The sequence below is a fragment of the Rhea americana genome, unplaced genomic scaffold, assembly GCF_003343005.1.
Source record: "Rhea americana isolate MKP2758 unplaced genomic scaffold, rheAme1 scaffold_6, whole genome shotgun sequence".
Classification (NCBI taxonomy): Eukaryota; Metazoa; Chordata; class Aves; order Rheiformes; family Rheidae; genus Rhea; species Rhea americana.
In genome coordinates this window covers 1268090-1291790 of record NW_028186756.1, presented here as the reverse complement: position 1 = coordinate 1291790, position 23701 = coordinate 1268090, and the positions used below count along the sequence as shown (strand labels likewise).

General features: G+C 37.7%; 1 protein-coding gene across 1 annotated transcript in view; it reads right to left on the bottom strand.

Annotated features, from left to right (window-relative positions):
* COL4A6 (collagen type IV alpha 6 chain) overlaps positions 1–23281 on the bottom strand; it is a 136988-nt gene extending 113707 nt beyond the window's left edge. The window contains exon 1 of the mRNA XM_085319761.1: positions 23187–23281. Within this exon, the coding sequence (XP_085175887.1) occupies positions 23187–23246 (60 nt within the window). The 5' untranslated portion in view covers positions 23247–23281. The remainder of the gene's footprint in view (positions 1–23186) is intronic.
* Between the last annotated feature and the right edge of the window lie 420 nt (positions 23282–23701).

Sequence of the window (23701 nt, the reverse complement as noted above, 5' to 3'; positions counted from 1 at the left end):
ACATTTCAGCCCCCTGCTGGATTTTAATCTGCCTGTGAATCTACTGTTTGTAAGGTACTAGATCCGGTCTGTAAGACTTGCCCTTGATGAAGAAGGATCAAGCTAGTGAACATTTAAATAAACTAGACATACACAAGTCCATGGGACCTGGCGGGATGCACCCACGCGTGCTGAGGGAACCAGCCAATGTTGTTGCGAGGGCACTCCTAATCATCTTTGAAAGACTGTGGTGATCAGGGGAGGTTGGTGAGAACTGGAGGAGAACAAATATCACTCATATCTTCAAGAAAGGCAAGAAGGAAAATCTGGGGAAACTCAGGCTGGTCAGCCTCACATCAATCCCTGGGAAGGAGATGGAGCAAATCTTCCTGGAAACCATCTCCAAATACATGAAGGACAAGAATGTGATTTGGAATAGTCAGCATGGATTTATGAAAGCAATTATGTTGTAGTGTTTATGTTACAGAAAATGAGCTTTAGTACTGTCCAAATTTTTCAGCTACATTATTGACTCTTCTCCACCTACTCCATTCTACTACAGAAAAATATTTAAAAGGGTAATTTACCTAGCATGTCCCCTTCCTCTCCTCTGCAAAAACCTTTTCCATTGGCTGATTTTAGGATCCCAGCAGAAATTTGTTTTTCCATATACACTCTCTGCTGACACTTAGAGCTTAAAACATGTTGAAAATACTATATTCTTTATCAATGTTACCTAACAAATTCTCATCATTGTATTTTTATTCCCATGGACAGCTGCAAAGACTGAAATGCAGAGCAGAGTTAGAAAATGACTCATGGTCACACAGTGCTTCCACAAAATAATAGCTGACTTTCAGGATTCCGGCTTGGCACTTTCACTATGACTCAAGATTGCCTCTCTTATGGAAGACCATCTTCAAAGACTTTTTATGTCTGCAGTGAGATGCAAACAAATGTTTTCAGAAAACAGGAATTGATCAAATGCAAACAATGATGAGAAAACATCTGGGAGGCTATCTTCTAAAGGCATTATATTACAATAATTTATATCCACTCACTAGAGAATAAGCTTACTCACTTTCCACCCACACACATGTTGATTAGACAATTCTGTCTTCATTTGTACACATCTCTCTTCTATCTTTTAAACAAATATATGGTGTCTCTGGTAAAGTAAAGTAAACAGAATTCTGCCATGCTTGGATATCTATTAGGATTGCTTTTTGTTTCTCCAGTGAGGAACTTGAACAGATGTTTGAGCTGTCTAAGGAGACAGCTCAAGGATAGTTTTACGATTTCTGACATTTTAAATAGCGAAGGCTCTCCAGATCCTCTTAAATCAAATACCTCCCCATTCAGCTCAATGGCTAGACTGGGAAAAGAACGAGATGTTCTGTGACTTCTATCTAGTTTGAACAAAGTGGAAGAAATTACGCAGTTGAAGCTAGAGTAGTTACCTAAAGCTTTCATCACAGCATAAGATATAGTAATATGTTTGGGCTTTTTGATCGTATCCTTGATCAGAGATTGAATGACTGCATGCTAGCAAAGGAATTGTGATGATTTCCGATTTTTTTTTCAAATAGAAATCTTTTAAAAGATCTTTTTAGTACAGTTCTTTTGAATTGGAAATAGCATCTCACCTGAGAAGAATCAACTCTGAACAAAAATCTATGCAAGCCTGTGCCTAGGTAATGGCCTGTTCCCTGTCAGTCTAGAAGGACTAATACTCCCTGCCATATTCTTCACCCCTCTCCCAACGCCCATTCAGCACACGAAGTAAAATACAAGTAACAAAATTTGTCAATGCTAATACTATTCATAAGTATCAATGGATTTAGAGCTCTCCAAAACATACACACTTAACTCTGATTTTCACCAGGACAGCTGCAGGCTCCTACTGGCCAAGTATTTTCACACAACACTCTATGTACATTATATGTTCTTCATAACACTACAGTCATTTTTAAACAGTGCATTTACAAAACAAAAGACAGAGAGAGGGGGAGAGGGAGAGAAAATACAAAAAGAAAAAAAAAAAGAAAAAAAAAAAACTTGCACACACTTAACCTGGCCTCTTTATTAGCTCTCTGAGAAGCAGATACATTTGGATGAAGACCTGGATCCAAATTCATCACCGATGCAAGAAATCAATACAACCAAGAATGTTTGGCTCATTTTTGCTACTCCAGCCTAATGTTTGACTTATTTTGACTCTGACATGCTCAGAATAGTATATATAAAATTAATTAGTGTGTGTCCTTACATATCTTGTCACTGTGAGCTATAGTATTGACATTGTCCAACACGCAAAAGAAATGGTCCCCATATTTCTTCACATAGGATCACAGATCTGTTTGTTGTAAGACAGGCTACCATGATCTAAAGGGTCAATCAGAGCTATTCTAGACCAAACAATCTCTCACTACCACAAAGACTGACCTCTTTTTCATCTGCTTAACTTCCCAAAGATGCAACTAGTCCATTTAATCTTAGTAACCAGAAATAAAGTTGAAGTTCTATCTGATCAGTACTCTCTTAAATTCCATATTTAAATATTATTTATATAACATAGCTAATATAAGACCTTGGCATTAGTCTAGKTCAGCAAAGCCACAAAACAGAGAGGTAATGTAACTCACAGCTTTGATATTGTAAACTACCCCTCCCTGACTTTATGTTTTATAAAAATGGTATACATAGAAAAAGCAAGAGCCAGAACATAAGGAATGTTCAACTTTTCACATACTTCAGTTAACCTGTACTTCTGAACAAAACCCATTATACTTATCTACATTGTACAGTACATGTGTTAATTTGGAACACAGGAAAAGTTCCGTGTGAATACTCTTGTCATGTAAATTTAGCCCTGAAATATACTGAGCATTCACTGGCAACAAAAACACATCTTTTAGAAGTATATTCTACATTAGAACTTTTCAACATTGCTGGGGTCTGATACCTCAGGTATCAAAATATTTTTCACTTTTGAAACACTTACTTTTTAGGCTCAGTATACTTTACAACATGAGCATGCAATTTAATATCACCATCTCACAACTGCAAACATTTCTATAAAGTAAACAGGTTCCAGACTATGCAAACTTTGTTTACCACTGACTAATGAGTTCTGCTGAACACAAACTGATGACCAAGGAGTACCAGTCYTAAGGTTTCTCACACCCCCAATACCCCAAATATTAAACCTTTTGACTTCGAACTCTCACTAAAAAACAAAAACAAAAAACAAACCCCAAGAAGTGCTATATGCAAGCCTTTGAAACTTGCACGGTACATAGGTTCACAGCTTCCATATCTAAGATCATCTTTTTCAACTGCTGTTTTAATAGTACTTTTTATGGATGATGCAGAGACTGACTGGAGGTGGAAACAGGATCACTGCTTCACATCTGAGGGTGCATTTATGTCTTCAGCACGTTGTGAGAAAAGTACTACCGTGAATATCTGTTGAGTAGAAAGGATCTATAAATCTCATGACTTTCCATAAGTATCTAAAATGGTTAAACAAATGCTTGTTTCTCATGAGAGAGCTTTAAATTGAGGAAATACATTTTCCTTAGTCATTTTTTTCCCCTCTCAACCATCAATGCATGGCACATACAGGCTCACTTAAACTCACAAGGCTCAGCTAAATATATAACTATTGGCTTCAATGTTCTGACTTCAGAGGTATTTTTCAAGAGCTGCAGCTCCTACACTCCAGTCCATCTTTATAGGTCAGGGTGAAAAGGAAAAAGAGATCATTCATTTTGAAAAGAAAAGAAAAAATAAATTACAGGCAGTTTGGAAGAGAGAACCTGYAGGTCTTGATCTTGGCTGATTCCTCTGAGTACAAATGTCTGCAATCTCTGAGGTATTTTCATGTCAGATCAGAGACATAAGGGCTGTGTGAAGAGTTATATTTTGACAGCAGCAGTACCATCAGCTTGCTGTAACTGTTGAAAATGGAAGTGTTCAAATGACCCTTTGCTTTCAGTACTTGAGTTCCAAAAATGAGAACACATGTATCCAGCCACCTGTAGCTCAGTTTTAACAAAACAAATTTCACATTACAAATACTGAGCTCTTTTTAGTGCTAYTTTTTGATAACAGCCAAGTACTAAGGTTCTTAGACATGCAAGAATGGCTTGAACATGCATCCTGATTTTCTGGCTGGTTTCTGTCCTTGTTCAGGAAGGACTCTGGCTGCTGGCAGGGGGAGACAGGACAAGCCTCCTGACCTTCTCTAGCCCTTGTTTGGAGGCAGCGCAAAGGTCACGTCAAAGGAAAGAAGGTTTTCAGCTTTCAATGCAGGGGGAGATGTGGGCTGGAATTTAGCTGGAGGGAGGAAAAAGAGCAACAGGAAAAAAAGAACAAGAGAGAAGTTCAATCTGCTCACARCTCTCCCAGCAATGGTGAGGTGTATCACACTCATTTGAAGGCTTTAAGGATTAAGAAGTTCTTGCTGAAGTAAAGCACTGGCACTTAAAGTAAAAATAAATAAAACGGCTTTGCCATCTCCATCAACAGATACTGCACCTCTCTGTTCACCCACTCTAAATTCAGCTTCACTCTCATCTCAGCAAAAGGGCTGCAAGAGTCTCGCTACATTCCCCAAGAACACAGACCCCCTCTTATATCCCAGACCTGCACAAGCGAGCTTATCTTTCATCAGTCTTTCTCCAGGATAAGCAGATACCTTTCCCTAAGCAATCTGACTCCCCTCCTACTCCCCACATCTCCCCATTTCCCGCTGTTCACAGGACTGATAGAATCCTTGCTGCTCTAGTTTGCAGCTACTGCTGATCACTAACTTTTTTTAAAAAAAAAGAAACAAAAAATGTACAGTAGTCATCAACGCAGGATCAGAAAACTTTTCTGAAAGTTGTCTGAAACAAGAGGACCATGATTGTAAGGTTCCTTTTTCTATTTCTGCTCACTGAGTTCATGTAGGCTATTCACTCATTGATATTTTGCAGCAGCTGGAGCACAACACATTAGTTTGAGGGGAGGTAGAATTAGTCCTCAGAAGTACATTACTGTTCCACAATACCCTTAGCCTTTTCTGCATATTTAGTCTCACTCATCACTGAAGAGAGAGATAACAGACTTTTCTTCTGGCATGACTCTCCAAGCTCGATTAACAAAGATGCATGGAACARCATATGGGATTTAATGTGGCAGTTCAAAACAGTGGTCAAAAAGAAAGCTTCTACTCATTCAGCTGGAAAGAAATATAGTCAACTCCTGTATTTATAGGTAACCGCAATAGCTGAAAACACAAACCAGCTGCTTGAGGGCTCAGTAATGGAACTACAGTCGCTGTCCATCCTCCATGTGAACACTGGCTAGTATCCAAAATTTCAGGGGTGATAAGCACTATGTTTTTTTCTGATCATGCAACATACATGGATGTAAGCCTGGGAGAAAGGATGATTTGTTTTCATTATAGTAAAGGGTATTTAGTCACAGTCAGCACATTTCTTAATAAATACAGTGCCATTATGTTAGTTAATGTGTCTGAAATATGTTTTGTTCTGTGTTTTATACTGCTCTAGATGGCTACACAAACACAGAAAGCAAAAAGAATACACTGTAGTTTCCTTTAAGACAAATGATTGTATTTGAAAAGAAATGTTTCATTTTGCAATCCACAAATTTGAACAAGATTATTTTTATCCTCTTGCTTGCATTTAATGTGATATGATCATCAATATAATCATCATATAATTAAACCTAAAAGGGGAGTGAAATAATGTATTTAGTGGGACTAAAGTACTGCAATGCCCTTACTGGCTAAAAGTCTGCARAAGGATTCTGCAGGCCTTTGTGTGACAGTTCATGAGTGCAGGTGCCACATAAGAGGACAGTACAATAAAAGATGGCATCACACAGAAAGGAGAAGSAACCTAACTGTTCCTTACAAGGCCAACAAATACATGTGGATTTATAGACTACTCCAGAAGGAAGCTGCCTAAAGAAAACTTTACTAAATATTTCTATTTTCTTGCACAAGGTAAAGTATTTGATTTTTTAAAATGAGTAGAGAAAACAAAAACAAAAAAGCAAAAGAGAAGTCTCATACAAAGAGGAGAGCTAGCAGTAAAAGGTCATCCTCAGAATCTTCCTCTCCCCCAAAACTACTAGCAGCAAGCTGGTTTCTAATTAATCCTGGTTCAAAAACTACTTTTGAATTCATCCTTGAGCACAAGTCCTTATAATTTAAAGAGTGACCATTAAATGATTCCTCAGGAAAAATCAAATAATTCTTATTGGAGAAATGTATTTGGATTTTTTTTTCTCTTTGTTATCTTTGTTGTCCTTGTTATAAAAATAATCACTATAACCCTTGCCTTGACATAAAGGAACGTGTATATCTCACAGGAAAGCTGAAACCTCTTACGTCTAACCCAGTCAGAAATCCCAAGCTCAGCATATAGAGTAGCATAGGAAGCTTCCAAAGCAATATGAGCGATAGAGCAGGCAGGACTGGGAATTTGCAGGAAGCTTTATCTCTCCGTTCATCCTGAGCTATCAGGGGTTCTGATGACTCACCCTTTCTTTCAAGAGAGATATAAAACAGGSTCTGGCACCTGGTGGCCATTAGGAAACCAGAGACACTAGTGTTCTTAGTCCTGGTGATGTTCCAACCTAAACAATTATATCTGACTTCCTCAAACACCCCTTGCTGTTTCAGAGAAAATCCTATTTTCTTCTATCCATCCTAAGGTATTGTGAAATGTTTATTGGCATGCTGCAGAACAGGATACTAATGCTGCACGAATCTAATAGACTGTACCCCACAATTAAATGMCACTTGCTTCATCTTTTATTTATTACCTGAGAACAGCCACATTAGGGTTTGTCACCTATCCTGAACCCTCACTCTTTAAAGCAATGTGATGTGGAGGGGCTGCAAACCATGCAATAGGATCCATGGAAATAGCTTACATGGATGAAATCTTTAGTCATCTAAGTAACACTCTGAGGAAAAAAGACTGTGCAACCGATCATCATTACTCCCTTTTCTATTCTCTCTCATACTGCCCACCMACATTTCAGTTTCCAAGAGCCTTTTTCATAGCATGTGGGATTTTTGTGTCAGAGGTAGGTATTTACATTCTCTATGTCAGTCATCCAACAGCAGCGCTCCAGCTTGCCTCTCTTACCAATCCCCACTGGCCATAAAAAGAACGTAGGTTATTAATGGTGCCACACCTCAGTTAAACACCTAAGTTAGCTTAAAATTACATTGGGTAAATATCCCTCCTCCTTCAACTTTCTTCCAGTGATTAAAAAAAGTGAGTGAGAATAAATTTTTAATCTGGACATAATACCAAACTCACCCTGAAGTACTCCTCAATCTGCTCTTGTTGCCCTTTGAGATTTCCAAGAGTTCAAAACTAAGCAATATCTATATATAAACATATACCCACACACATTTTTATTTGAATCAACTATAAAGGCTCTGGAGACTTTAATGTTAATCTTGCCCAAGGATTATGTTCTTGATTARTTTCTCTGTTTGTAAGAGGTGTGGATGTTGTCCCTAGAGTGAACACTGAGATATATTTTCTGGCCTGATCTGCTTTCTTATATTTTTTTTGGTGGCACAGAGGGAGATTTTTSCTGATTAAATGAAATAATTTGATGCTTTCTGGAAGATTAAAGCTTCTGTTGTTGCAAGGAAGAGAAGAGAATGATCCCTTTGGATCACTGATCATTTGCCCTAAGATTTATGATCTGAGATATCACACCAACAATCAGCCTGACAATAAAACACTGCTGCAGAAAGGTTCATTTTTAATGCTCTATTTATGTGCCAGCAGTACAAAGCACAGCTGTGCTTTGAGCTCACCAGTCATGCTGCTAATTTGTTATAAGACTGAGAAGAGCGAGCAGTTTTTGGAGAGACGAAAACTGTTTGCAGGATTTTCTTCAGCTAGTTAATCACCAACAACACCTTTCCACTGCAAAAAGTGTTTTTAAATCAAAATCAGGCTTGAACTTCTGCATCTCTACTGAGGCAAAACGTTTAACTTGGGTGTCCTTTATGTCCAAAGAGGCAGAGGAAGTACCAACACTGAACAGAATGAATATCAGAGGAAACTGCATATATATGGCGTCTTAAAGAACAGTACTGTAATTTTATAGTTGGTGTGATGACATAGGTTCTTTCTGAACATTTTTTTTTCCTATTTTTCTTAGGCTTTGCATACATCTGGCAGGCTGCAAATCCTCTGAATCCTCTGATCCTCTGTGTTTCAATTCTGACTTCTCACACACTAGGGTACCATGGGGTCAGGCCTGGTAACCTAGGTTCACAGATACCAGCATTACCAAAGTAGTAGTAAAATTGTGAGCTCAAAACTTTACAAGGCAAATTTTCAGCACAAATTATTCCTTCATTTGTGCACGGTGATATTTAAACCTTATGYAGATTTTTAACAAAGTAGACAAGTACTATCTGAAGGGTCTCTTAGAAATATAACATTTGGTTAAAATTGGATGCTCGTGACTTTTGGTAACTGCTGCATTACCCTCCTTCGACTGCAAGAAAAAGTTCAAAACTAGGTACACTCCCACATTCACCACTCCCAGACTAACTCCTGCTATGACTAGGATAAGGCCTACAGTTGCAGTGGGARAAATATAACCAAAGCTAAAAGTTCAGCCTCTGAACTGATTCAAACATCAACTTCCTAAAATCTCTCCAAGAGGCAAAGAGCATCTTCAAATTGAAGAGTAGGAGTTGTATATTGTACACCCTGACACCCTGCRGATTCCTTTGTGGTACAGACCATATTAATAAGGGCAAAAGGTTATTTTCCAGCAAAGTTTGTAAATTAAATTCTATACAAAGTCAAACAAAAGGCTACATGAGCATTCATTTATCTATGAGTAGTGAACTCAAAAGAAAATATTTCATTTCAGACTTTGCAAAGGTGTCCTAACAATGGCAGCTACCCATATCATGAGTAGCAAGCAATCAAGGCTAAATTAATTGATATCTAATTCCAGCCAAACATATCGACTTGAGAGGGTCTTCAAAGGGCTTTCTTGGCTGAATGAACTTAGCCTAAAGACCTTTGCTAATAAATAGCACTAAAGTGTAACCAAAAGGGCTAACACATTTTAAGTTGCTTACTTGTAAAGTACACAGACTTGCTTCATGGCATAAATGGAATGTAAAACAATGGACTAGGAAGTCCACTCTGCTATTAACTTATTTAGATTTAAACCAGCTACAGAACTATTCCCTACCCCAAAATGGACAAAGCTCTATTCGTTGTGTTGGAGGTGTAAAACTTTGCACCAAGTTATGCTTTCAATTTCAAAAAGGAATCTAACACAGATTTGCTGAGGAGCTGTCAATAAAAGCTGCCCTTCTTGCTCTGCTACACACACAAGCACCATGGGCACAGCCTCTGGCTGGGTAACAGCAACAGCACACTGGAGTCTTAGCACCGGCACTGCAGGCCTTTCCACTAGAGTTTCTTACTCCATTTAACAGCCTTTCTTCTCCATAAACTCCAACCCATCAGAAGACACAGAAATTTCAGAAGGGACTTAAAGAGAATACAATCAGTTCATAATTTTAAAAGCTGAACTTTGTTCTGAGCACTGTGTCCAGTGTGTATCAAACAAGACATAACTAACACAGTAGATCTTGCAAGTCAGAGAAGTATGGGTTTTTTTTTCCTGCTCTCCAGTTGAGCCCTGTCTAAATAGACATCCATCTAGTTTGTCAGAAATCCTGACTCCAATAGCACCAGCACCAATTTTAGACAAGGGTGCAAGAAACCCTATAGCCAGCAGGTCTGAGATCATCCAGTCATAGAGAAACCTAATTTCCTCAATGCTGCTGAAGTCAAACATTCAAAAATTAGAATAGTCCCCCAAAATCAAGCACCTAGCTTAAAAGCTACGAAAGCAAAACCTTATACTTTTGGAGTCCTATTATTTTCTCCCAGTTTCCCCAATTTTTCTCTATAATTTAAGGATAAAAGCTAAGATTTTATTTCACATGAGAACGGATATTCTCATCTCCTCATTTTTCTTATCTGTAACATTTTTACAGAAGTTTTTGCAATAAAAATTAGAGCAGGAAATGCTACAGAACTGTTAGACTGGCATGATCTTTTTTATCTCTTCAAAAAAAACTAGTTTGTACTATTGTTTAAATCATAGCATTCTGAGACTAGTCCAATTAAGACTCCCAAAATTCTCAGTGCTATTGAATCCAATCCTCTTGTAATGTTTTGTAATTAGGAAAAAAATAGCATAACATATATCCCTAGGCAATACAGCATATTAACTATGCTTTTATTTACATTATTACTTTAGAATTGAAGCAAGACAAAATAACACTGACTTTGTTCTGTTGCTTTACACAGATGTCATTTGTTTTATACAGTCTAGACATTCATATAATCCTAATTTCTATCCGTCCCCATGGGGYTTTAGTGGAATATGTGTACAGAAAAGTGAAAGATTTTTGTAAAAGCTTTAATTTTGTGGAATTAAAAACCTAAATTCAAGTTTGCATTTACAGAGATTTTACAAAATACATATTTTGTRTGTGATTTATCATGACTCTCTATTCATACATATCAGAAGAGCTGATAGATTATTCAGGAAAACCATGAAAGCAAAATACAGATATCACCTTGGGAAAATCAAGGAAAGTACCAAAAAAGCAAGCATATAGAAAAACTCTAAATTATTTTTCACTATTACTAAGTTACATGTCCTAAAGTTACCCTCCTCCTCTGAAAATGATTCTCCTTTATTATTATGACTTGAAACAAAAAATTAAATATATTTTTTCTTTCTCAACTCTTTTGGCTAGGATTTGAAAAACAGGAATACAGAATACCAGGAACAGTACACACATGATTATTTTACAGTTCTTTATAAACATAAGATATAGAATTTTTTTAAATGTAATAAAAAAACACTCATCAAACTATGTCAAGAGTAGAATTCCATTTCCTGATTCACTTATGATACTCTGCTATAGTACCTTCACATCATCAGTCAGCAGTTAGCGATTTCAGGCTTACCAAGAACAGATGCTGTGGTGGATACAAACTGCACAGCACAGTAGATTTCACAACTCTGCCAAGCAACTGAATGAATTGTAGCTTTTTTATCTTACAGAAAGAATCTGCTTTCAAAAAGAATCCAGATTTCTTTTCCATGAGATTTTCACAATAAACTTATTTAATAGAAGCATTTCAGTTCTTTTTTGCAACTTTTTCAAGATATGACTTGATAATAGCGTTACTTTGGTAAGTCTGAAGACTTATCTAAATAGACATGCCTGGGATGCAGCTGACATTAACGCATAAGGAAAATAAGGATTACTCATGTCAGGTACAACATAAAACTCCAAAAGAAACTGAATGTAATCAGGCCCCACACGACGAGGCCCCCAACGTGATACTACGTAAGGTGCAGGCTGAATTCTCACTGACATCAGCTAAACATAATAACAGAGACTAAATTACACAGAATAAAGGCTAAAGGCTTTTCTTGTTATCTCAACTTTTCTTACTTACTGACATCCACAGCTTTTAAGGGTCTTAAAATACACTTCTACTGCCTATCTGTAATGAGGGGGACGTAATCTCCATTGTTTGAAAATTAAAGAAAACTAAAGAAAACACTCTCACAAGGTTCCTCATAAAAATTAACCCTGCCGTCAGCCTTAAAAAAAACAGATAAAGAAGCGTGGTAAATCTAAGATCTGTAAGCTACTGAGTTTAGAGGGGCCCTTCTGCAACAAGTATGTCATGGAGCTAGCCTGTACCTGTGTCTTACTGCACATTCCTCTGTCAAAGGAATTTCAGCCCAAAATCTGGTACCCTCTGCCCCTCTGTGAGTGAGTTCATAACACCGGAATGAAGAGGAGGGAAATAACTTTCTCACTGGAATTTCTTTAATAGAAATTAGAAGCACACATCTTGATGAAATGAGCACTGGAATTAATTTGTCTAGCTATTTTTAAACGTAGAAAGCACTTAATATTATACAGAGAAAGCAAACAGCTATCTCAGCAAAACTGATTTCTGTTAAATCCAATGACATCACCAAATCCAAACCAAATTTTTAACTGGTGTCAGTGCACAAAGATCACTGAGCTGACAGTCTTCTATGCAGGGAAGGCTACAAAACAGTCATTCCAGATCTGGACAGTACCTTAATAAACATTTTAAAAAATAATAATTTTCCAGTTTCTTTGTTTCACAAGCTGAAAGGTAAGAAAGATGGGAGAAATCCTAAAAAGGATCTGGAGAGCCATCATCTGCTGCAAAATACTTCTATTAAAAGCCACTCCACTTGAAAATTATTAAATTCTTATTACTGAGTTTTGAATTAAAAAAAAAATCCTGTTTGCTGAATTTGGCTCGACATCTATTGTTTTGGAAATTGGTTTTACATTTGAAATAAAACATAAATCATTCTATATCACAGCATTCTCCTTTAAAAAACCTGTCGCATTTACCTACTTCAATTCAAAACATTCAGCAAACATTTTAGTTTGCTATTTCATAAAGCATCCTTGACGAGTGTTGAAAAGTCATATTGGGACATAAGATCTGAAATAAAAATATTAATTAATTCTACTCCACCACTGCCAGACTATAGCTGAGACCAGCTAGCTGGTTTTTAAACCTTGCCACTCCTCTCTGAAACACGTGCAGAACTTGGCTGGATAGTGTGAAGGCTGAAAGATAAAAGCCAATCAGACTCCTTGCAAAATTTGCACTATCATGCTAGTACATAGAAGAAAATTCAATTGAATGAAAAGTCTTAAAAGAGCCATGACTGACTTTTAAAGTCCTATGCCTTACTGGTTAGTGGCCCAACCCTTCAGGATTTCCAAAGGCTGATTGTATGCGTGTCTTCTCRTTTATAGAGGACCTTGGGTCATACAAACAGTACCAACTATGGTGCAACATTTCAAAGAAATACAGCTACATAATAGAATTATTATTACGCAAAGTGCTATTTCGCAGTTCCAGSCTCTAAAACCTGTATTCATGCAGTGGCTACAGCAGGGAACCAAGAGTCACAATCCAATACTACAATAGACTTGCAATGACTACGATTGATTTGGGGCAAAACTTCCTGCCCATCTGAAAGGCAGCAATACTATTACCTATCTGCCACAAAGTAACGTGGCTGGGCACAGTTGAAAGGTATCTGCAAAGCACTCAGGCCTGCAGGGGAAAGACAATACAGTAAGACAACCAATGATTGTGCATTTAAAATTTAAAAATGCAACATGTTACTTAGCATTTATGTAAGGAAAATAGAGTCAAATGCATGTGCATGATAAATGAACCCCAGGGAAGAGTTAAAACGGACAGAATAATGTTGCCATCACTTTAAGAGGCATACTTCTTTCAGGATTCAATCTACCCTAAAACTGTCAGCAAATCTGGACGGACTGCAAACACATTTTACCTTCAATGTAAATGTGCTCAGGGATATTAAAAAATGGTCTGCCCAGATCCCAGTTAGTATAGTTTCCAAAGAACAGTCTTTGCGGAAGCTCCAACGTGATTTTCTGCAGATTACCTGGGGTATAGAATGCCCTCAGCTCCTACAGACAAGAGCTCTCAACACTCCACAGGCTCCAGAACTGATCCATTAGCATGGAAATTGAACCACTAAGACATATTAGGTTAAACCACAGTTTGGAGCTCACTCTAATTATCTAGTCAGATTTCAATTTAATCCTAACAAGATTACAGATGCACAGAGACTGAGGTTGTTAAGAGCACCACAGAGCAAACCATATAATCACTACCTCAAAGAGCCATCTAAAGCATTCTGTTTACGGCCTTCAAATTTCTGTGGAGTTTAGAAAGTGTTCCCTGTATCTACTTGTGGTAAAAACAGGCTGAGGATCTGACATCTAATTTGACCACTAGAATACTTTACCTTTATTACAGAAGTGGGTTTGGCAGCTTCTTCTCCTCACTACCATATTAACATCTTTTCTTTCTATCTTTGCTAAGCTTACTCATTAGACCTTTCCAAGAGATAGCACAAAGCCAAGTACTATCCAAATGAGGGGATTTCATGGGCAGTTTCCACTTTGAGCCCAAACTGCTCTATTAGGTTAAAAAATGCACTCCTCCTCCTTATCAAAAGTGATCATATGAAGCTTACAAAAAGAGAGAGCTGTTAGAAACTGTGTTTCAGGGTAATAAATATATATATAAACACTTTAACTAAACGGAAAACAATATATTTATGTTGCACCTATTGTGAATCATAAAGGTGAAAATCATACACATTTCAAAAGTATGCCAGAAATACAGCACCTTACTTTTAGTATCCAAAGTTTATTGCAGACCACTTCAATTGCGACCACAAGATTGGGACTCATCACCTTTCAATTATTCCTGGCAACAGGGAGCAGTCGGCAGGCTCTGGGCAGAGCACTATACACCGTGCAATACAGCGTAGGACTTGCCAGCTTCACTTTCCAACTGAATCCACACTTCACATGCATTGCTGCTCATGAAATAAGGTTTTTACAAAGGTACATTCATTTTACAGATATTGCTCCAACTTCTCAGCCACTTCACACATACTTTGATGATAGTCTAAAATCTCACAAGGAAGGCTGAGGCAGAAAGCCTACAGGCTCCTTTTATGGAAAAGTCTGGAATCTACTACGCATTCTTAATTTTTCAAGTCTGCTTTTTGCCAAACATTTTTGCTCCTGCAGGCTATGTTCTTCCAGTTCAGTTCCACCCTGCTTTGTTGATAGGTTTAATCATCAAAGTACAATATAATGACTCACCTTCCTACTTTTTTAATGCCTTCTCACTACAGCAATAATTCCAAATTGCTTTTAAAATACATATATATTCTACAGAGCAAATGATTTCTACACACACMTTCACAGCAAAAGTTTTGGCTGCTTTGGGGAAGATTACTATAGCTTTAAAATGGTCCTGTTCCTCTCTGAGGAAGTCAAAAAATTACTCATTTGTATCAATTAATCTATTTAACTTTGTTACAATAACAAGATACATTTAGATACACATTTCTGGAAAACTGATCTGCAAGCTTATGAATTCTAAGTAGACTTTAAAATAAAAAATAGTTTATTAAGAGCAATACATTTGTTGCTTCCTTTCTGAAAACTACCGTATCATTTTCTAAATAAACATATTTTTGTTTTAGGACTCTTTTTCCAGAGCTAGACATTATTTCATTCCTAGGGAAACAGTCTTACTACCTGTGGAGAATGAACTTCATTAATAGAAAACGACATCTTCACTGATTCAAACAAAAGCATAAAGAACATGAGGAGCTAATTTAAAAAAACTCTGGTACTATGTGAATATGTAAAATACATATTGTATTTGTGGTGGTTTTTAGGAGCACAGGACCATCTGCAAGTCCATTCTTTGCTTAACTGCACTTCCATTTTCTTCTCCTCTGCTTTCTAGATCAAAGCCAAACCCTTTCAAGAGCGCTGTAAACTCATTTGTAKAGTTGGCTTTCAGCTTACAACATGCAAACAATTTATCCCAGTTCAACTTTTTTCTAGAAAGTGGAAGGTCTCATTACCTCTCCCGGACAAAGAATATGCTAAGGATTCTGTTTATGTTGCTGCTGCTACCTTGCTTTCAATCTTTCACTTTCTATGGAAATGGAAGAATGACATATATGCAGAACTCAAGGAAAGAAAATGTTAGTCTCATTTCTTACACAAACCTCTGGTATCTTCCCTTTTCTAGCTAGTAGCTTTTTCTAGCTAGTTCCTATATGCCACGCTGAGGTCTTGCCAAATGCTTCTGTCAAAGATGGGATCGTTTGTTCCTACTAGCAATGGGAAAAGCAACGTGTATTAGGTGCAACCCTCTGAGACAGATTTATGCAATAGAGATTCCTAGGTAACAGGCATTGGCATGTCCTCAGTGCAGCTAACAGTGAGGCATCAGAAAAATCACTATAGGATTTACTGCCAGGAATTATACCGGCAGCCACCCTAGACTACKAAGGCAAAAAGAAGAGGCAGAAGGGTACAAGAGCTTCAGAGCACGTTGAGGCAAAGGCCAGAGATGCATTGTACAGCAGGTTCCAGCTAAACAGGAGAAAACAGACCAGCAAGTGAGTCATAACTTAAACTCAGACTACAGTAGTTACTGACACCCCAGTGGACTAAAGGAAATCAGCCTAACTTGGCTCACAGTGTTGATCCTCTCCATGTAAAGGTAGTCAAGTGAGCAGAGACTATGCAAACTGGGTGGCACAGGTTTAGTCGCCTGAAAAAGTCGACATAACCAAAGCTGATCAAAATCCTGCAGAAACAACAAGAACAAACCATATATTGGCACAAGCTGTAGGGATCCTTACAGACTTGTAACCATTTGGATCAGAAGAGCAAAATCACAGGACCACTGCAGTCTCTTCTGACCAACAGGAATTGTGAAAAAAGTGCCAAAAAAGCCTCAAAAATGAATGGGGCAAAGATGGGGGGGAGGGGAGGAGAGGTAACAAGAGATAAGGAGGAAGAGCAGATCTGTGAATCTCTGGGCTTCCTCAGGTCTGGGAAAAAAAGAAACAATTCAAGAAAGAAAAGATGACTTTGAATACAAGTAATAAAATTCACGTCAACACTTCCTGAAAAGTGGAAAATTATATAGAGCTACCAGAGACTGCAGCAACAGCAAAACAACTTCCACGTTAATCAGGTGGTCACAGAAGGGGATGTTGTACAAAAAACCTGAGATAAGCCAAACTGTAGAAAGTCTGTGCAAAAAGCACAGGAAGAGATTTTTTTTTTCCAAGTATTTTCAGATTTCTTGCCCACACTACCACATGCAAAGTCTATTTTTGCAAGAAACCAGTAATGGGAATGCATGATTCCACTCTAAATGCCCCTTTGTCACAGAGAAATAAGCTGGAAGAGGTGCACCAAACTCTACATTAGACTTTATAGCCTTCTCATGAGCATAAAAGCCTCCATGGGTTGTAGGGATATTTTGAAAAAACAGGAAAATAGAGTTCATAAAATCAATGACCCATCTCCTTTTTCCACCATTTTTTTTCTCCAATGTTACTTAACATTGTAGCCACTGTCAAGACAAGATTGAGTCTAACTGCACATCACAGATACCCTCTGAGAAGCAAATCAATCTCTTTTCAATCTATTTCAAAACAGACTGACCTTATTAGAATGATCTTTTCCACAGGATAACAACAAAAGTGCTTTGACTTTCCTTTTGTCCAGAGCATAGAAAGCAGTCTTGAATTTGAGATCGGATTCTTAGAGAGCTTGAAAAAGTTTCCAAACATTCCTATTTTGTCTTCTTTGTCATCATTTCATCTGAGACACAGGTGTTATCAAATTCCCTTCTTTACTGACCTGGTTATAAAACTTTATATCAGTTTCTAGGCAATAATTAAATTTTAAACAGTCATCTACGGAAAAGCACACAAATCCATTTAGGAAGGAAGAGAAGATGTCAAGTATGTCAAGAATTCTGACAGAGAAGAATTTTTCATTTGTATCTACCATGACTTCATGATAACTTATTGCCTCAAAAACCATGATCGTACTTGACAATATAAAAAAAATTTTCCAGAATTAGTACCTTCATTTTACTATTTTTGGATACATGGCTTAAAATAATTGATAATCCTATAAAATGTATTGATGATAGGTAAAAAAACGGTAAGGATCTCTGAAATAGAGTATTTCTGTTTCTTTAACACTGTTTAATACTGGGATATATTAGCTTTGTAGAGCGTTTTGTAGCTGTGCCGTCCAAGTTGATCTGTGCACTACAAAAAAAAGCTGGAAAAAATGAAACTGGGTTGTATTTTCTGATACATAAGCAAAACTATGTTTGACAAGAGATTGACTGGATGTCTAATCTGAATACTTTGACCACCTTGCATGAATAAATGTCTGCTGGTGATGAAGTGAGAGAGTAAGAACTTCTTTTCTCCCTCTACASGTCAGGAAGTTACCAGCTCTTCTCACGGGGCAGTCTTGTGTCTGCAAACTGAATTTTAATTGTATAAAAATCAAATGAGAGAGGCAGAGTTAAGACCTTGTGGAGGTACAGATTTACAAGCTGATACTTTTTACTATCTCAGTTTTTTTCTGTCAATAGAATTCTTATAAAAACCTGTAACCATCAGTATGAACTGCAAGTACCTGGAGAGGAAGAATTGCTAAGAAGTAAGGTACCAAACATCCAATCACCCACAGAGCRTCTCTACTGAGAGATCAGATAACAGGTGGAGAAACCCCACCATGAAATGCTCTGTCTACTTTAGGGATACCAGCATGACTTACTAATACCAGTTCTTAAGTCAGGGGGATGCAGCRGCTGGCAACACAGCTGGCCTGCACAAGGGAAGCAGAAAAAAACTTCTTCAGGTCACACAATGCTTCTCACACTTAAACAAAAGGTAGCCACAACCTATCTTAAACAGACAGTGAGTAAGATGAAAAACATCTTCAGAACATGATCACCCACAAATAMTTCATTCCATAGCTGCTATAACCTAACACAACAGCCGAGTGCCTAATAAAATGCCACATTTTCAAAGCTCAATCATCTTTTGCACCCAGAAAATATTCTACAAATAAACAACTTTTTTTTAGAAGGGAGGGAAGAGCATTAAATAAAAATTTTCCATGAAATTCTACATATCTTGGCAGATGCTAGACAATTAGCACTATATTTATTGTGTGCTTCTTATATTTTTTTTTAATCAATACACACTATTTTGCTACAGAACCAGGGAATAACAGATCTGTTGTCACTATTAAAATCTTATCTTTGCATAAAGACCATTCTTAAAGTAGTACATAACCTTCACCAAACAAGCACCTCTGTATCTCTACATTCTTACAAAAAAGAAGTCAGCTTATCTGGTAAGCAGATTTACATGATTAAGTTTGCATTTTACATTATTTCATAAATTCTTTTGGCTCCTTTCTTACTTTATTACAGGTATTACATCTAGCCCAACAAAGTTCTCTTCCATGTAAAGATATTATAGCTGTAGAAAACTGAACTGCAGAAGGGTTGCATGCTTATAGGTAGTGAACAGAATGGAAAAGATACAGAAAAGGCTTTAAAAACAGGTCCTAATGGATAAGATCATATTTATAGAAACTGAATGGTGGGAAGCGAGAGCTGCAACTCTGTTTTTAAATACCCCTGATTAAACAGCTATTTTTTTCCTTTGTCAGACCTCTGGCACAAAATTATTATTCGGTATAAGGCCATGAAAACAATGAACTTGGTTCAATTAAGCTGGTCCAGTACCTATTAAATGAAGAGACATTATGAAATGTTTGTATTAAACCTAAGAATTGGAAAGAAAACTCAGGGTATATTGAGAAAACAAAGAAAGAAGATCACTTGAGTAGACTTGCCATAAACCAGTAGAGCTTAAGTTACTCAAAATAGAGCAGGCTGCCCAGAAATGATTTGGGCTAATAGTTGTTAATTCCTTTAGTTAGWTAATTCTGCATGTGTTAGATGTTCTGCTGAACAAGACATTAAGCACTATTTAAAAAAAAAAAAAAGGTATCTCTAGTTAATCCACACATTTATTAGCCAAAAAGGAAGATGGTAATGTTACATGGAATCTGTATTCATAAAATAAAAGCTGAGTRAACTCTATCTGAAAACTCAGCTGTTCCACAAGAGCCTGTCAGACAAACAGTCTATCATAATAGTTCCTTAAGGCATCACATCAAGACTGGCACATTTCCCAGATGTGCTCAGCCAACTGAATAATGGCAGAAAGGACACAAAGTTATCATCTCATAGAAATAACTTGCGCTGCAAGGACTATGATAAGATGCAACTCCTCAGAGTTCTGTGAAGAGATGAGAATCTCGTATTTCACTGCAAGAGCCTATTTCTAGTCTTCACGATCATTTTTATCTTATATCACACATCACGTTTGTGAAAAGATATCCCAAAAACATCAGGAGTYATCCTCTGATTATCCTCTTAAAAGTCCTTCTTTTAAAAACTTCATTTCATCTGGATGCCTGAAAAAGCCTTAGCACTGCCCTGAGTAGTGATCAGATGAGGTAAACACCTACCACTCTAGRATTATTCCAACATTTTTTCATATCCCCTCTAGCTCTGGGACAAATTTTGTCATTTGCCTTACAGCGCAACTTTCCATGCCTTCAAGATAGTACTGCCTGCCTATTTTATACTTGCACAGCATCTTGTATTGCCATCCCTAATGCAAATTACTGATAACAACAACAAATAAGTCTGAAAACATGAACCAGGCATAGCTTATTAAGTGATTTCAGATGACTGCTCTAAGGGAAACTGCTACGTAGTTCCCAACTGAATATGGATGCCAATACTTACAGTTTTGCTTCATCCATTCTCGAATGAAGCAAATACTTCACATGTGGCAGAAAAAAGTTCAGAGGCATAGCTCAGCCCTACAAGTCTTACCAGTATCCCCTGAATATATCCAATTCTGCTAAGAAAAGGAATCCTATGTCACTGCCTTTTTAGATGGAGAGAGATAGTCCCAATATTGCCACTGAAAGTAGAAGAAAGAGTCTGTATGTCATATATACCTGGGACAGCATGTACCAACCCATGGGCCAGATCACCAGTGTCAGCCACAGGAATTAAGTAAACTGCGGCTGACCAAGGACAAAGAGTAACATTGGTCAGCATCACTGTCTCAACCCAGTGAARGCTGAGGAACACAAGCTCCAGTTTTCCAATTGCCTTTAGTTATGCAACACACTAACAAAACCTTTCCTGCACTTTCTTAGTAAAAAGAGCACTTTCTTTCCAAAGCATTATCCATGAAGCGTCTTTCATGACTATTCTACTTTAACAAATACCCTGAAAGCCACAAAAACTGATAAAGAATGCTTCACTATTCTTCATTGATAATGAAGAATATAGCAATTCAYGTCATTCCCAGTGATTGGTCTACAAAGGAGGTAACTGTCCCTCTATAAAATAAAGTAGTCCCATGTATCTCCCTTCCTAGGCTGTTAGATTTCTCCTTTTGTGCAACCTGCCAAAGCATAAGAAAACTACAGATGACTATGTAGAATTATTTCTGTTTTTCTCTCAACAGCCTGAATTCCCATTGATTGGAAAGGAAGAGAATTGGGCTATATTAGCAACAAGTCATCTGTGTTTTGGTTCAAGAAAATTTAGATTATATTATAAATCATCATTTATACCTAGGAAAAATAAGTGTGAGCTGAGAAATTAAATTTGATACCTTTTTAAATCCTATTCTTGCAGAAGGATGATGATTATACCATATAATTGAGGCCTCTGAGTCAGATTATTCTTGGTACAACTTTATTCAAGATATTGGCTGGGTATATCGGCCACTGTCTACTAGCCATGTTCATGATAACATTCCTGAAGACTTTCTGTTCAACAGTTTGATACTGTGTTTTAGAAGGTTTCTTTTACAACAGCTGTTAATTGAAATCAGATTAATTGAAAGGAAGAGATGAACTAGGTTATAAGCCACATTGCCTTTAGCAAGAAGTGCTTAAACAGTTTACTATAATGTCATTGTAGTAAGAGAGTATTCACTATGCTCAGTCATTTGAAATTATATATCAGAGACTATTTTGAAATCTTGCAGAGATTCTGCTTTTTTCTAAAAAAAAAAAAAAAGAAAGCTCTGCTTTCTACAAAAATAATTTCAGTCACTAGTATTTTCTCTTGATGGCTTACTTCATACTAGAAAGTGTTTGGTGTTTTTTTTAAATGCAATGACATCATCACATGAATGTCATTCACCTACCTACTACTGTATTTGAAAAGAYGAAACATCATCTCTATTTTCTTGCTGAATGTGTTTAACAGCATTTTTAATATGAATAATTAAATGTGTTAACTGCACAACCACATTAAKTACCAAAATTTCAAAGTGTTTTAAGGACTTATTTCTGATTTGTTTTCATACTTGTAGACCACTCACACAGCAACAAAGATTTTGTTTGTTTTTTAACACTGAAAAAAACTGGCAGGAGAACTTAGGAGTGACTGGAGATACTAATCTTATTCATTATATTAGACWTCAGTTGGCAAAGTCCCTTTACAAACATGTCAAAACAGACAAAAATCTGACTGCTTACAGATGTTCTTTCCAACAGGTATAAAGTAAAACTGGAACGAAAAAACAAAAATTTGCTATCAGTGACAACTTTGTCAATCAGGAAAAAATTCACTGATATACCGTATGGATTTATAATAATGACTGCAAAATGTTGCTTGTCACATGTTTCAGAAAGCCTTGAAAGTATGTGCTGCATAAGAGTCACTTCCTCATAGATTYCACTGCATATGAAACACTCAGAAGAACAGTGGTTAGATTTTTAAAATAAAAAAAAAAGAAAAAGATAAGAAACTCTGACGGCTTTGCACATTGTCTAATCTTTTAATCTTTGAGAAGATTAAAAGTTTGTAAGTAGCACCTGATCAGGATGATCCTGATTCTACTAGTGCAATTCATTGATAATAGAAAGTGCAAGGTGGATTTATGCCTTTCATGTTTACGAAAAGTATAAATTACTCCTCTATTAACACCTTTTGAAAAGATTTCTTCCTGATGGCACAGCAAGGTTCTAAACCCTTGAGGATAAAATAATAATCTAAATACTAGGAAAAACAGCAGGAGAACATCRGTTTAAGAATAAAGAACTGATGTCATGAACTGTTTTGTTAAGTCTGTTAGAAGTTGAATTAAAAAACATGTTTACGTATATTATACAAACTGCTTCCATAAATTCATTAGCACATGTGCTAAAAAACTCGGACTATATAGAATATTGTGTAATCTTAAATTATATCACAACATGACAAAAAGATTATTTTGAGCTGCTGACAGTGCACCTCAGTTGGGTACTTAATTTCCATTACAGATTTCTAAAAGGGCTTTCATTCACACCAGCTGAGTGGGCTAACAATTTCAATAACCCAGCTGAAGAAAAACCACAGTGACAGAAAGAAAATATATGAAACTTATGAGTATGCAAAAAGCCCCCAGTCCCTTCCTAACGTGTTTGAACTGTAATTCAGAACAGCAGAAGAAAATCTGTGTTTATGTCATAAAATTGTCAGGCTGTCAGATCATAAAGTCATCGCTTCTGTATGCCAGCCGGGAATTGGAAACACACTTACCACTCCACAGTCGTGAACCTTGGCACTACCCTCAACAGCTAATCCTYTAATTTCTCGCATCACTTCTGCTTAGTTACGAGGCGTCCTGGGCTGAATCCGCCGCGAGCGAGGCTCGGAAGGGTCCGCTCGTGACAGGGAGGTGTGAAACGGGACTACAGGAGAGCGGGGCGGACAGCTGAACGCAGAGGCGCTGACCAGCCTCGCGGCACTAAAAACTTCCTGCACTCCGCACAAATTGCCTCTCACCCCCGTGTGCCGCAGCGCACCGCGCACGGGGCTTTTGCCTCCCGACTTCCCGGGCTTTTGCGCGTTTCCCGGGGGGTGGGGGTGGAGGATGCCCGGAGCCGCGGCAGCTCCGCCGGGGCCCGCACACTTACCGCGCTCGCCAGCTCCGCGCCCACGCAGAGGAGCACCAGCGCCAGCGCCCTGCAGGGAGGCAAAGGCACGGGGTCACGGCGGGCCGGGGGCGCCGGCGGGCAGCCGCGCCGCGCCGCGCCGCACTCACCCTGCTCGCC